We start from the raw sequence: 15,210 nt of genomic DNA, 5'->3' as shown, positions 1-15,210 counted from the left end.
AAGGGTGGAACAAGCAAGGATAATGTATTTAACTTAGTTCTATTTAATTACTTAGCAATTCTAAGTCATGAATCCGACGGGACTCAAGAAAGCAGAATTGGCTCGAAAAAGCCATTTTACTTCCCCTTCTCTAAAAAGTGGACATGCAAAGCAGATGAAATCTCAAACAGAAGGACAATGAGCAAGCAATTCAAACAACTACAGATGATCTTCCTTTTTTAGAAAACAAATAACATACCACAGAATACCCAAACCCAATCAGCGCTACTTTTTAACGTTTCCAGCGTTGTGAAGACGGTTTTATTTAAAGCATCAACAATCCTGTCTCTCTGTCTTGTTATCAAATTCAAATTCGTACGCAAAAGCAGCTCAACACAGTTCACAGGTTAAACCCTCTAGTTTGTAAGGCATGTCATTTGCTACTTTCTTAGTGTTTATATTATTAGCTTATCATTAAATTAAGACCAGAAAGTTATGTATCCTTCTGGTTAGCAGAAAAAAGGATTCAAGTTGGCACAAATGCTTTATTTTGCTGGCAATCAGGATGTCTGAACGTTTATAAACGGACAAAGTGCAAGGCTTTAAGAAAATACTTAAAAGAAAGAAAGCAAAATAAAATATTAAAAAAGCAAAATAAAAATTAGACTACTTCTAATCGAGTTTCCTTTCTTGTTTAGATATCAGAAAACCCCACATTTCCATAATCTGCTCTCTGTCTGGGCCCGAGCAAGTTTGGAACAGCTGATGAGACAGAAACACAACAGGAGCAGACAATTGTTTCCTCAATATTCACGGATACCAAATATTTATACAATCCAGATCTGCTTGTACACGTTGAAACAAAGGCATTTGATTAAGTTTATAGACCACTGAGAACAGGGGCAGACCACCGCCAGAAGATAATCAGCCTAACGCCGCGGAGGTCAATACAACTGTAAAGTTACACCTGTACGGATGCTTTTGTCAGTACTTGTGGGTGACTTACATAAAGAAAACCTGCTGGGATCAGGAAACAGTGCCTGCCCTGTGACTTAAAGCAACGTAATTCTCAAATCCCAAAGATACCCTGACCACTGTTATTTACATCTTCCTCCAGGAACTCTCTGGTTTTCCGATTTATCGTAACATCGTTGTACGAAGTGGGTCAAGGCAAAGCTTGCAGCGCATTTATCCAGGCAGACAGAGAGGATGCAGGTAAGCAGGTTATGACACTGAGCCAGACTCAGCACAAGGAGATAAAGGGGCCACAGCTCCAGAAGGCGCTCTCAGGAACAGTTTGCATAACCAGTGCACGAATACCATAGGCAACATGGCACATATCTGGAGACGGTGCTCGGATTTAATGCTCCGATCACACCTTCTTCTCCCGGGTAAAATTCTCTCTGGCAGTAGCAGGAAGTTTGTCCAGTGAAGAACAGGAACTCTAAGCTTCACGTGAAGGTAGCCACTGGTCTTGACTCTTTCGGTCCTTCGGTATTTCTGGGGTGCTCCCAAGAAGCGTCTGAATTCAGTGTGCAGTCATAGCACCACCCGACAAACAAAAGAAAGCCCATGCCCTTGCACTACAGAAAATATTCATAATCTTTCCCTTGAAGTCAACTTTCAAACATAGAAAAGGAAAACCATCCTTTCCTAACCTCCCTGCTACCCCATCACAAGCTTCTCTCCTCCACTGGGGGGAAAAGCCTGTGTCAGACCTTCTAAAACAGCTCCTGATTTTTGATGAATAAAACCACCACAGTGTACAGCTACGCGAGCAGCTAACTGCTGCATCTCGCCCTGCGAGGCTCAGCATTAGCACAAGCCCCTCATGCATCAGGCAAAAAGGATGATGACACATTAGGAGTAACACCACAGGTCTTCACAAATCAAGCTAGCAGCTGCATATTTTTTATTTAATTATATTCAGACCCACACAGCCCACGCAAAATCTATGAAGTTTTTATTTATTAGTCAGCACATATGTACATTCAAATTGCACAACTCTTTCCAAAAACAGTAAAAGCAATTTTTAGCCATCAATATCTGCTAGAACATCAATGTAATTACAATCAAATCAATCGAACTTCCATAACAGTTCATTAACGGTATCATCTGCAATGCTTCAAAGAATTAACAAGTTATTATTTCCCGAAAGGTTCACATAATTAATAAGCCAAACCAACTGTACTGCTTGTGAGAGCGATTTTAAAAGCACATGCCACTCTTGGAAAGCTTCAGCTTTTCACTCATTTTGTCTGTTGAAATAAAAAAAAATAAATGGATAAATTAAGACAGCACAGGTTTGTATAGAGTTAAGAAAGAAACAAACTCTTCATATTCTCTAAAAGAAAGGAATTACTCTTGCTAAAATCAAACAGCCGCTATAACTGCTACAAATATACTACTAGTAATAGTTTTAAAAAAAAAAAAAATAAACTGGAACACAGCTTCTCATGCTCCTGCCAAGACCACAGAACCGGAGTTTCTTAGAATAGAAATAAACGTAACTTAATATCCTTCTCTGAACACATTAAGGCTACCACGTGAGGCACCTTCTGAGTTCAAGCACTTGGACTTTTTCTGCAAGTTCCCAGGACAAAACCCTCAAAGGACACTAATGTTCCGTCACCTGTGAGCGACAGTCACAAATTAAGCTTGATCTTTCTCCACACCAAGCACATCAACCCCTCCCCTGCTGAGACTCATTTCACTCTGGTGGGGCTTCCTCTCATAGTCAACCACCCATAGACATGTGAAATGTACCGCGGTAGTGGGACTGGTAAAAAATAACAGCTAAAACGTTCACAGAGGCAACCTCTACCTTTAGGTCACAACGCCACCCACCCCTTCCTCTCCAATAAAGCACTTTTCCTAAGATAATCTCCAAGGGTTTTGCAAAGAAAGTCTACACTTAACTCTATCTCTGAAACCACAAGGGAAGGTATTTACCCAAGGTCGATAAGCAAACCAAGGGGAGAATCAGGAATTCAGACTAGGTCACTCGAGCACCACTGCAGTGCCTTGTCCCTCAATGACTCTTAAGCTGAATTTTTTTATTTAAGTACAAGCAGCTTGGAGTACCAGCACACTACTTACACCTCTTCACTTTGCGGTTCTGATCCACGTCTGGTACTTCTGTGGAAGCGCAGCGCTCATTACTGTGGTATACACCGTGTTTCTCGTAGGGAAAGAGGAAAAGAGTGAGTGAGTGACATTCCAAAGGCAAGAAGATTAATTTATAGAACTAGCAAAGCAGCAGAACAAATTTTAGTGGAAACAAGCGTTCTGCTTCGGTACGGAAGGGTTAGGAAAAGCGGAAAAGAGACAGATAAAAATTAAGGCTGCTGGCACAAATTTTTAGTGGTTTTGTTCCCCACTTAGTAGAGCAAAGGAATTGTACTTCAACATACATTTGATCACCGTATTAAAAAAATTAGTATTGCTAATCTTAGCAGTCACACAGATGCAATCTCCGCCTTTCCAAACTTCCTCCCGTTGATAAGACAGGAGAGCAAGTCCTGGTATTAATTTTGAAGAAGCCATTGCCAAGCTCTAATGCAAAGGTGCGATTTGCAGAACATCGCAGAACAATAATGGTATACTGACATAAATATCTCTTAAAAATCCAGTAAATGGTACCTAAAAGCTACGTCCCAACTTCTTATTGCTTTCCTTTTCACACATCAAGCAGAGGTACATCAGAAACTCCAGCAAAAGCCGTTTTTCAGTGTTAACACAAATGCAACGGTTCCAAGCGCGAAAGGCACAGATGACTCAGCAGGAAGCCCAGCTGCTCCCCTAAGCAGTCACTCGTTTCACTACTACAAAGGAACTTCCCATTGCCAGACCAAGCCTAACAAAGTGTAGTTTCTTGGCTTGAGTGACAGACCAGAGAGGAAGGGTGCTGTGGAAGCGAAAACCGTGTGTCATGTGCACGAGCAGAAATCTAAGCTGGGAAACAAGATATGCAGACAGACACATGGGAAAATCCTAAGGGAATTCGTGATTGACTGAAGTGGCCTGAGGCATGGAGGGAGGCACTGATTAACATCTCTGAGTCTAATACTTACTTGTTTAAGACTGGCTTCACTGACAACACCTGTACAGAAAGTTTGAAGAGTTGTCATTTTGGTAAATGAAGAGGGAATTAAAAGACTATTTCAAAATAGCAGTAGGATGAAGTTATGAAAAGGAATAATGCAAAGTCAAGGATTTGTCTTGCTGGTTGGTTTTCTTTGGGGTTTTTTGTGTTTTTTTGTTTTGTTTTTTTAACATCAGACCTTTTACAAAAATATTTTAAAATATTTTTAAAATGCCCTCTGAAATACACAACATTTAAATTCTCAAAACTAACTGGTAAATATCACTTCTGCCCAACACTTTAGCTGCTGGCTGTAATATTTATAATTGTGCTTGAAATAAGGAACTGCACAAAGATGATGGTGATGGGATTCACAGCTTTCAAAGGCCTGACAAAAATGCAACTGCATTTCTGCTTTGAAAAATATTTTTAAGCCAAAGTCTATGTGCCATAATGCAGAATTTAAAAGGAATACCTTAAAGAGCGTGTCAAAATTGATATGCTGCTGTCCCGTAGCATTGAGAGCTTTGATGGCTGGAGTTCTGCAGGAAAACAACACCGTATTATTAAACACGCTTTAGTGTTCCAAAGGCTACCGAGCACCAATGTGACAACTTTCTCACTAAATGACTTTGCATTAAAATGCTTGCTTTGGCCTAAAATAATCCAGAGTTCTGCGTGACTGACTCTAGTCTCGCATTGCTGAAGGTGCTCTATCAGCGCACCACTGAGGACAGACCAACAGGGAATCTGCCAACAGCTTTTTGCATACTACGCAGCCAAAGGATTGCATGATGTCTGTGAGCACCTTCCTAGCGCTATCAAATACTTTTTCTCTGTGGATCTAAATCCTTTCACTTTTACTAAACTTTGCTTTATAAAGAAACTTTTGGTACGTGCCTTATCCTTGCAATTTCTCATCTTTTATGCCATTCAATGCCACACAGACTTTCCTCTGGCATATGCGAATATTGTTCCTTACCTTATGTGTTCCCTTTTGAGTGGCACTACAGAAACCGAAGGCGGCTCCTGCTCAGCGAGCTAACACGTGCTCAGCAAAGAAAACACCCAAGTCTGTAAGCTTTTTAAAACTAAAAGTGTTACCTCAACACAAAACTCCAAACTAAATTTACCTTCGATCGTCAAAAGGAGGAGGGGTAGTCCAGTGGTCATAGTTTGTCTCCACACGAAACCACCTAGAACACAACACACAAACATAAACGCAAACGAAAGGCGAATCAGTAGGTAACTAATAAAGGCCAAGAATCATTATCTCTGTATGGCCAAAAGGAAAAATAAAAAACAAACCAAAATTCAAAAGCCTCTCTTCCTGCATCTTTTACAAGCCCTGTTGTTTTACAAGATCCTGTGTTGATACACGCGGCAGCCTTTACCATCAACTACCGAACACAAATGCAAAAGGAGTGACCTCTGAAGTGCTGCTGGCATCAGTGACAAAACTACTGCTGACTACAATAAAAGCACGATCAGACCTTTAAAGGGATGATTAGAGAGAAAATTATGGGCGTGCATACGATGCAGCCCGTGGCATTCCGCTTGGAATACGCAAAGCCACGGGCCATCTGGCTGTTACCAAGCCAGTACTCACTGTACGCATTAAGCACTGGTTTTCCCCCACAGGGCAACTATTTCGGATCTCCTTCATATATGAAGCTGCTCATTTCACAAAAACGATAGGAACTGTTATTTTTGAGCCTTCAACCCTTCGACAACATTGGGTCAAAACTAATTTTGAAGTGCTGAACTTACTGGCGCGATACTTGGCAGACTGACAGGAAAAGTCTCGTGTCCTTTGGAATCTGACTAAAAAAATTAACATATACAGATGCTTTTTCCACCCTTGACCCCCTGGACTGCCCCAACCTGACAAGGTGGTGTGATTCCTTCCTTAAAGAGATGGAACTGGGATTCATTTCAGAGGCTTTCAAGCTTCCCCTGTCTAATTAGTAAGACATGCCCTGGATCTCTCAAGAAAGTTGTGTCACTAACCCCACCTATCAGTTACGAGAGAATATGAAAAAAAGTAAATTTTTTTTTTTTTTTTATTACTTACGCTCCACTTAAAGGATCGAGAGGCCAGAGATCTGCTGGCCCTCTTCTATTCCTCGTTATGACCATGCCTTCTTTAGGCGACACACCTCCTACAATATAGTAAACTTCAGCAACGATGGGAATGCCAGCTAGTCTGAGAACAGCTGACTGAAAGTCCTCTGCTCTGCTCAGGGTCTAACGCAAAAAGGAGATCACAGTGAAACAGAGATCATAGAGCACGGTCAAGCACAAAAATGAGCACCGGGACATCTTAAGAAGAAGAAAAGGTCCAGGTTTTTTTTGAAAACAGCAATTGACTGTAAAGCGCTACTTGAAAACATTTCTCTGAAAATGGTTTTCCAAAGCAACTAGCATATAAAATTGAAATATATATTACTAGTAAATGAACTCAATAATCCCATCTTTGCAGATATTCAAAGAAAACAGTAAATATACATATATATAATACACACACATATGTACGCATATCTATATGGTGAAAAGCGAAAAAAGCTGAGAAATCTGCCAGTCACAAGACAGAAGCACGTCCACACTCTGCAAATTCAATCCTCAGCGAAGTCTTTCCATCTGAATGGGACAGATGAAAGTGGATGAAAAGGAGGGAAAAAAAACCAAACCACTCCACGTCTTTGTCTTGCCAATAGTTTAAGAGGATTTAGGTAACAACGGTGAATACCGCAGAAGCATTGCTTACAGCAAGCCTGGCTTCTCCTGCCATAACCAGGTGACAAACTTAGCATAAACTGACAGTTCCACCGCAGCCAATGAAGCTGCCTTTCTCATGGCCACAACCTACTGAAGTACATCTTTAAAAATGAATGCTGTGCAGGAACTAAAAACAAATACGGAAAACATGCAGCAAACAAAATTGTTCAGAAAGATGAGGAAAACCCTGGAGAACGATTAATTATTTCTGACGGGAACACTGCCGCTAGTAGTTTCGAGTCACAGCCTCAAATCACACCTCAAACGCAAAAAAAATAAGAACAGCACAGTATACAGCAGATGTTCCAGTTCTGCAGGGAGTTTACCTGCAAACCCTATAATTCATGTTTACTGTAATTCAAGAATCTGAGAAGCAGCAGACCTGCTTTATCTTAGTAGTACCCTAACACAATATTCATAAAATGCGCTATACAAAATACCAGTCTAACTCCTTCTGCTCATCAGCGAGCTCTGCATTGTTAAAATGGTAACATATCAAATGTAGCGTAAAATAACCACTGGGTCAGATACTGACCATCTAAGAGTACGGCTGTCTTAATTTGTTTAATTACGAATCACAGCTAGCTGAAGCAGTCCCTAGCAAGGAAGTCTTTGCACAGCTTCTCAAAGACTTTTGGCATTGATTAGAGATTGCTCCCCCTGAAGGACTGGAATTGCCTCTCATACACATCACTGACTTTGTGGGGACAAACCTTGTTTCTTTTATGAAATGCATTTACTTATTGATCTATTGACTCTTCTGTGAAACTGGAAGTTGGAACATCGAGTTTACTAGGATTTTTTTAGTACAAATTACATGACTGTGAAATATGAGAAAATACCTCGGTGCACTTACATCTCGGACAAGCCAGCTAACGGGGTAATTCCGATTCAGAAAAGCAGCTATTGCATTTTCCCACCATCTACCACCCGCTGGAAAAAAAAAAAAAAGAAATTATATACATGCACGATATGTACGCTCAGTGTAATCTATCCTCCCACCTTCCTTTCTTCTTCACGTCCCATCTCTAGCTCTGCAGTCTTTCCCTACACTGCATTACAAATAAATAAGCAGTCCAATAAATTCTTTAATTCTCTAACTATACCACTACCATAAATATCAAATTTAGGCAGCTTAAACCAAACTGACAAAAAACACACCACCTGAAAGGAGTCAGAGCCTCTGCACCATCTAGAGTTCATCCACACTGTTTAGAACACTAAACACTGGATAGTGCTCCTTTTTTTTTTTTTTTTTCCCCTTTTTTTCCAGTATTACTTTAAGGTATCTATAGATAGCTCACGTAGCATGTGCTGCATAACCAGGCTAACATACCCTAGCAAGCCCTCATTTCACAAAGCTTGTCTTTCGAATGCTGTTTTCTGTGTCATTAGATTTGGATATTGAAGTACCACAGAAAGCTCGATCACAGAAAGCAGAAAGCTACGTATCTGCATAAAATGCCAACATTTCAGGAGAGGGGCTAACAAAGAACATACCATCTAGCGGAAGCTACAGGTGAAATACAAATAGACAACATAATCCTAACTGAAGTTCACCCAGGGCAGCTGGCTTAACACCCCTGCTTTCCAGAAAGCACCTCAGACCCGTAAGGACAGGAGTGATCGTTATCTTAGCTTTTTGGTGTCTTCTGGAAGGTACGATATTCCTGTGACCAGTGGCCTAAGAGGGTGCCATAAAATGGTAGGGAGTCTGAGGTACAGGACAATAAGACGACAGTGTTCAGCGCTGTACAGAGAATACACGGTATCTCAGAACTCGACAGTGCTAGCCATTTCAATCAAAAACTATCACGTTCCTTTCAGTATCGATAACTTATAGCTGCTCAGTTTTTAAACCATTTCTATTCATAGCCGAAGGATAAGCAATGAAGAGTCAAAGGTGACTGTTAACAGGGACTAGCACTTTGTAACCCGTATTTCCAAGAGGACTGCAAGTCTGTTCATACGATACAGTAGTCTACATCTGTCAGATCTAACACCACCATTAATAACCTCATTATTCATCTTACTGAAATATTACAACAATGGGGAGAATTACACAGAAATCACAAAACAGCTAAAAAAAGACGTAGCGATGGTATTTCTGTGTTACTGGAGAAAATTAGGAGAACTGAGAAAAACAGAAGGTCAAGTTTATAATTATTCATATGCCAAAAACAGAAAAAGCCAACAGAAACAATATGCTTGTCACTTGATAGCCCTTTGCCCTATTTTAAAGTCATCCCCCTTTCCAGCTATAGTTCTCATCATGCTCGTTTCCCTAAATTTTGAGTTCAGTTGTACAGGGACAGATAGAGCAGCAAGCAGTCGGCAACAGCGGATTTACGGGAGCGCAGCATGTGCGGAGTGAACTACTATTGTCTGTAGTTAAGCACATCGGCTCCTCACGGACAAGAGGGGCCCGGCACACACAGAAGTCTGCAGCACTTGATTCCTCCATCGGAATCGGGAGAACAGAATGGGTTTGTGCACGGACTCAACCACCTCACCGCTATCTCTGATGGTCCTTATCCTGAGGGTTGAAGCACACAGCTGAGAAACAGCAGGGAGAACAGGACAGCAGTGGTTCTGTCCCCAGATTGTGCCTGTTCACTGACGCAGACCTTTGGTCCGCAAGATCTCCTAAATCAAGCCTTTTACAAAGACTCAATACATTTAAGACTTCATTTCCAAGCTGCAGTTAGGATGAACTAAAAGCAGTTTGCGTCTCTCAATATCAGTCCGGGACACTCCAGTTTTGAAAGGATTAAATAACTACACTAGCATCAGAAACAGGCTCTTAAAAAAAATGAGTGTAAACTATAGCAAAAATCTAGTGAATGCAACAAGGTAGTATTAACGAAAGAAACAGGAATCAAAAGGTGCCTCCACTCCACAGCGGAACCCCTACTCACAGAGGTAATGAATGTAACATACACAGTGAATAGCGTTTGCGTAACATCTAAAAGTTTTTCGAAAACAAAAGATTGTCTAATTAAAAGAAAAATCGGTTACCACAATCAAGTGAAAAATAAACATTTATTTTAGACGTCGGTTCCAACTCGGACTACGTTGTTTCTGGCTCTAACAAACTGCTAATAAAGAACGGCAAAAACTGCCGCCTCCTTAAAGAGAAAAGAAAAAAGGAACAAAAGAAAGACAGCAGAAGGGATGGAAGAGGCAAACCCAAGCTCCGAGTGGGACGTACCTATCAACACCTGTGAAACTCAAGCGCTGACGGAAAAGGCAGTGACCCTGCCTCTGCCTTCCTGTTACGAGCCCTTCTGTGGTCAAGTTTTAGTTCTCATAGTAACATCTCTCAGCTTTGCTCTACTACCAGATCTCTCCTCAGCCGCCTTTCCAGTCTCTCCCTGCTGCCTTTCCCCTAGATCTCAGTCTTACCCTTCTCTTCCCATCCTCTCTTTCAAGCTGCCTTATGGGGACAGAGAAACACGCAATACAGAGAAAGGAAGAGAGAACTAGCAGAGCAGCTGTTTATTTGCTATACACCACCACATCTTCTTCTCTCAACGCCTGCTCTGCCACCTCCCATCAAGTCTCTTGAACAGACCGCATCAATTTGTCTCTTAAGGCTTTCCCCGAGGTTCTCTGTCTACTTTGACACTTTGGAAGCTCAGGTAACACTGCGCTGACAAACACCAGAAAACTGGCAGCATGTGTGCTTTCATCCCCTGAGGGCCAGAGAAGCCGTTCAATTTCAGCTCCTTCCAGGCAACCTTAGTCATATTTTTCCCTCTGGGAGAAGGTGAGAGAGAAGGGAAAGAGCAGGCAACAATCGACTGAAATAGTGTACGTAACAAGCGTGGCAGACAGATTTATTTTACCTCGCTGATCACCCGAGATCGTGAACTTGTGTGGACTTTGTCCAGTCCATAAGCCTACGTAACCAAGAAACGTGGTGCCTTGGTATGCTACCTGAAACCAGGAAACATACGTTATTTTAGCCTTCTACTACTTAAAATATAGGCAACAGTCTGAAGCGGCATCCTGTACTTTTTCCTTTTCCTTAAATTACAGTAAAACTTACCAAGTAAATGATAAAAAGACTCTAAGGACCAAAATTCACTGCGTTTAATTTATTAATGATCAACGACTGCTATAAAACTTTTGCTCAAGTTAGCGAGTAGCCAAGAAAAAATTCTCCCTTTGCAAAACAGACCAATGAATATTAAGAAAATCAGGCTACCGAGGACTGCACTAGCAACTTGTTCATTTTTGGATTTTTTCATCTAACACACACATATATCGGTCACAGAAATTAACAAGGCCTTAAGAAAAAGCCTGAGAATTGGCCCCTGCCAAAACTAAAGTCTTTTCTATATTCTCCGGTATTTCTTTTCTTTTTTTATCTCAAGATATTCTTCTTCAAAACATCTCCTTCCAAATAACGATCCTGAGATACTAGATTATGCTGATTTATCACCACCAAATGGATGTCCAGAAAGCCAAGAAAACCAGCGTTCATCCCGCATCCCTGGAGAGAGTGACTGTGGTGCTCCAATAATCCAGTAACCTTGCGATGGGATCCGCATTCCTACACTAAATCCCACTACGCCTACGCCGCTGCACGACCATACCCCGTTCCTTCAGGGAATACCCCCCAGCCACAGCAACCACAGATCATACCTGCCCGCTTTTTATAAACCGCACGTCAATTGTAATCTTGCTTAATATATCGACAAAATCGTAATCCAGGTTCCGACCATGGTAAATGTTTCCTTTGTCATCCTGAGCGACAATACTAGTACAGAACCTTCAAAAACAAAAAGGAGAAAGAATTATTTAAGGAAAAGCTATGACAACGCTTTCTATATTATAGTTGAACTCGCTCAACGTTTCAGGAGTAACTAAGTTTATCTTCTGCAAAGTATTTTACTAATTTACTTACTAATGTAAGCATACAAACAAGAGTTTGCATTGCATCATTAGAACTTACACTTCCCAAGCTGAAAGAATACTCTCATCCTATACTTTTTGAAAAAATTTCTTACAGGTTTTATGTTCAAATTGGGGGGGGGGGTGTATGCAGGAGGAGGGATAGGGACAGAATGGTTTGACTGAAGCTCTGCGTAACTACACAATGCTATAATATCTTACATGATTTATGCACTATACCCATATGGGAAAGTCCTTTCCCATGAAGTCTAACATACAAAACTGTACAATACTTAAATCGTCAGGTCCCACCTGGCTCAGAAAGTCAAAAGCTGCACAACTGTCCGTATCAGGACAGATATTACAGACCAGGTAGGAAGCAGCATTTCCACTTGGGAAAAACTGCCTTAGTTCATTTTATTTCTTTTCTAAATCCAGATTAAAATCTGACATCTAAAAACGTCCACAAAGTATCAGTCTGAAACTTTATAGATTTCATTTTGACCGTTACAGATTATTTCATTTCAATTTGGGCCCTGATTATTTTTAATTACAAGTAGATTAAAAAAAAAAATAATCAAGCAAAGTCCTTTCAAACGGAAAACATCAATTGTGATTAAACTGTGAGACATTTCAATAATAGTCTAACCTCTTGAACAGGAAGCGGGCTGAAATGTCATTTTGTAATTACTTTCAGTTTCGATGAAACAGGGGTTTTTGTGAAATATATCAAATTAGCAGGGATTTTTTTTCCTCTGGAGTTACAAGTTTGCCATTCCAGTGATGCATAGCACTGTCTTTCAAAAGCGTAGAGGTAAAAAAAATTTTGCAGACAAGTAGTTTGTTCCCAGTTGATGTTTTTTCTTCAGTACCGTGAGAGCTGAGAAGCTTCAAATTTCACAGGCCTTACCACAGCTAAGAACGATAAGCATCCTCTGTGAAATACTACGAAAGTTAACATTTGAATGACTACATTATCTGATATTAATCCTCATTTAAAAAAAGATCACTTTCACCGGATACCACCCGATAAGAAAATTAACAATCAAAATGGGTAGAAGTGGCTGTATGCACGTTTTTTATTGAAATCTACACAGAGCAGTATCTTTAGGATCCTTACAGGCAACACCAACTGTTCGTTATTCTCCTGCACATGCTTCCAGGGCAAAAAAAGACAGTGAAACTGAGTGGTTTTTTCTACTGAGGTTTTGTTTGTTGTCATAAAGATACTACATCCATTTTCCATTGTGCAAATGAAAAAGTTACATTATAGCCATTGTAAACATTCATCCGGAAAACGGTCTGGAAGCAACTTCATCTCAGACGAACGGTTAAAATAACTAGATCGCAACTAATTCTCCTAGCTTCCTATTTCATTAATAGGACAGTTTAAGTAACAAGAGCACATTACGTGATCTTTGAAGATAAAGGAACCCAAATCCTTTGAACGGATGGCCCTTACTTGTTAGCAGGTATTATTTTTATGCTCTTATACAGGTATACATACAGAAAAACATTACAGCTACATATCGCCCTTATTAACACATAAAAACACTGTTCTACGTTTCTTCTTCAATTCAGGATACAAACCACCTAATGAGAAGAACACCTTCCAGCAGAACGTATGAAACGGTATGAGAATGAACAGAGCGAATCATCTGCCACATGTCACCTGCCTGTCACCAGCTCTCCCGCATGGAACTAAAAAAGCATCTTCGCATCCATTTCTACCAGATTCTGTAAGTACCAGACACTCACACGGTAGACTCGTAGGCAAAGTTAAGCAGGACTCCGTCTCCAAGGCTTATTCCCAGCGCTTTGCAAAGTCCCAGAATTTCCCCCGCGAAGGGTTGCGGCATAAACAACTCCAGTTCTGCTGCTATCGTCCGAATAACTTTGTGGGCCCATTTGGGTACACGTTCACTGCAAAAAACACTCAAGGCATTAGCTGAGAAAGAAACAAGGAGGTTTGCAACTTGCGCCTGGCAGTCAGATGCTGAAGGAGTCTGCCGCTACCCTCATCAGCCTGTCCCAGATGATGCCAACCACCCAGGAGCAGCTTCTCCCATGCTTTATCAGACATCCCTGCATCCCGTCCCTCACCAAATCCCACTGTCTTCTGCGCGACCCCAAAACAGCCTGCGTGACCCCACTAAAACTTTCTGCACAGGCTTCCGATGCTTGAGATTTTTTTTATTCCTAGCTGGGACCTCCCCAATCCAATCTGTCAGGTTCCTAAGGGCATAGGCAACCACAGATGGTTTGGGTGGGAAGGGACCTCAAAAATCACCCAGTGCCACCCCCTGCCCTGGGCAGGGACACCTCCCACCAGCCCAGGTCGCTCCAAGCCCCGTCCAACCTGGCCTCGAACCCCTCCAGGGATGGGGCAGCCACAGCTTCTCTGGGCAACCTGGGCCAGGGTCCCACCGCCCTCACAGCCAAGAATTTCTTCCTCAGATCTCATCTCAATCTCCCCTCTTTCAGTTTAAAACCGTGAATTTTCGAGTTCAGACAAGTTCCGCCGTGCAGCATCCCTTCGCCCTATTCCCTCGGGCCGCGCAGCAGCGGGTCTGCCGGGGGACGACAAGGGCTCCGCGGCGGGGACCGTGGCCGCCCCGCCCGCCGCCCCACCGGGGAGAAGGGCTGCCTGACAGCGCCCCGCCCGCGGCCATTTCACACCCCCCTTTCCCCCGAGGCGGCCCCGCCGCCGCCCCGCACTCACTCGATGACCCGCGCGACGGCGGCCCGCAGGAAGGCGGGATCGAAGTGCCGCAGCACCGGCAGCCACCTCTCCTCGGCGGGGCTGTCCAGGCTCACGTTACACAGAAGCGGGGCCACCGCGGGGGGAACCGGGCTCGCCGCCGCTGCTGCTACCGCCCAGCACAGCAGCGCCAGCAGCCCCCACGGCCGGGACCCCCGCCCCATAGCGCCGGACGCGGCCGCCGGCGGACAGCCAGCCCGCCCGGCCCCAGCCCGCCCCGCCGGCTAAGGGGAAGGGCCGGGACATGGCGGCGGCCCGGGACCGCCCTCCTCAGGCACCCGCCCCGCGGCGACGAACGGCCGGCCTGCAGCCTGCGCCGGGGGAACGGCGTCGCCTCGCGTCAGGGCAGGCGAGTCGGCCGCCGCGCTCCCTCCCTGCCCAGGCTGCCCCCGCCGTAGGGACAGGATGGACAGGCAGTGATGAAATAACAGGGAAAATAAAGGTATAACCGAGCCGTTAACAGCTACGTTTCATTTTGGCAAAGAGGTTAGGAAAGGCAGGCCAAAACTCTCGTTTTTGCAAGTAGGGGAGAGGAGACAAGCCCGGGCCCAGCAGCAACAAGGCCCAGCTCACAGCTTGCTAAACCCCACTGCGAGGATGTCAACAAGGGAGAGAAGGGAAGAGAAATTAAACACTTGTCCTCTATGACAAAAAATTAATTGCTTCTCCTTTTCAGCCTCAGAAGTTACTAGGTTTTGGACACATGCCC

General features: G+C 43.0%; 1 protein-coding gene across 1 annotated transcript; it reads right to left on the bottom strand.

Moving 5' to 3' along the window:
- Window positions 1–649: 649 nt before the first annotated feature.
- NAAA (N-acylethanolamine acid amidase) lies at window positions 650–14,779 on the bottom strand. Its single transcript, XM_054202392.1, has 11 exons — window positions 14,463–14,779; window positions 13,499–13,663; window positions 11,492–11,618; window positions 10,690–10,780; window positions 7,698–7,774; window positions 6,138–6,310; window positions 5,197–5,259; window positions 4,539–4,605; window positions 4,053–4,081; window positions 3,079–3,160; window positions 650–2,237 (listed from the first exon to the last, which is right to left on the bottom strand). The coding sequence occupies exons 1-10, from the start codon at window positions 14,663–14,665 to the stop codon at window positions 3,085–3,087; spliced, it is 1,071 nt and encodes a 356-aa protein (XP_054058367.1). The 5' UTR covers window positions 14,666–14,779; the 3' UTR covers window positions 650–2,237; window positions 3,079–3,084.
- Window positions 14,780–15,210: the final 431 nt, after the last annotated feature.

The sequence above is a fragment of the Rissa tridactyla genome, chromosome 5, assembly GCF_028500815.1.
Source record: "Rissa tridactyla isolate bRisTri1 chromosome 5, bRisTri1.patW.cur.20221130, whole genome shotgun sequence".
NCBI lineage: Eukaryota > Metazoa > Chordata > Aves > Charadriiformes > Laridae > Rissa > Rissa tridactyla.
This window is presented reverse-complemented; position numbering and strand designations above follow the sequence as displayed.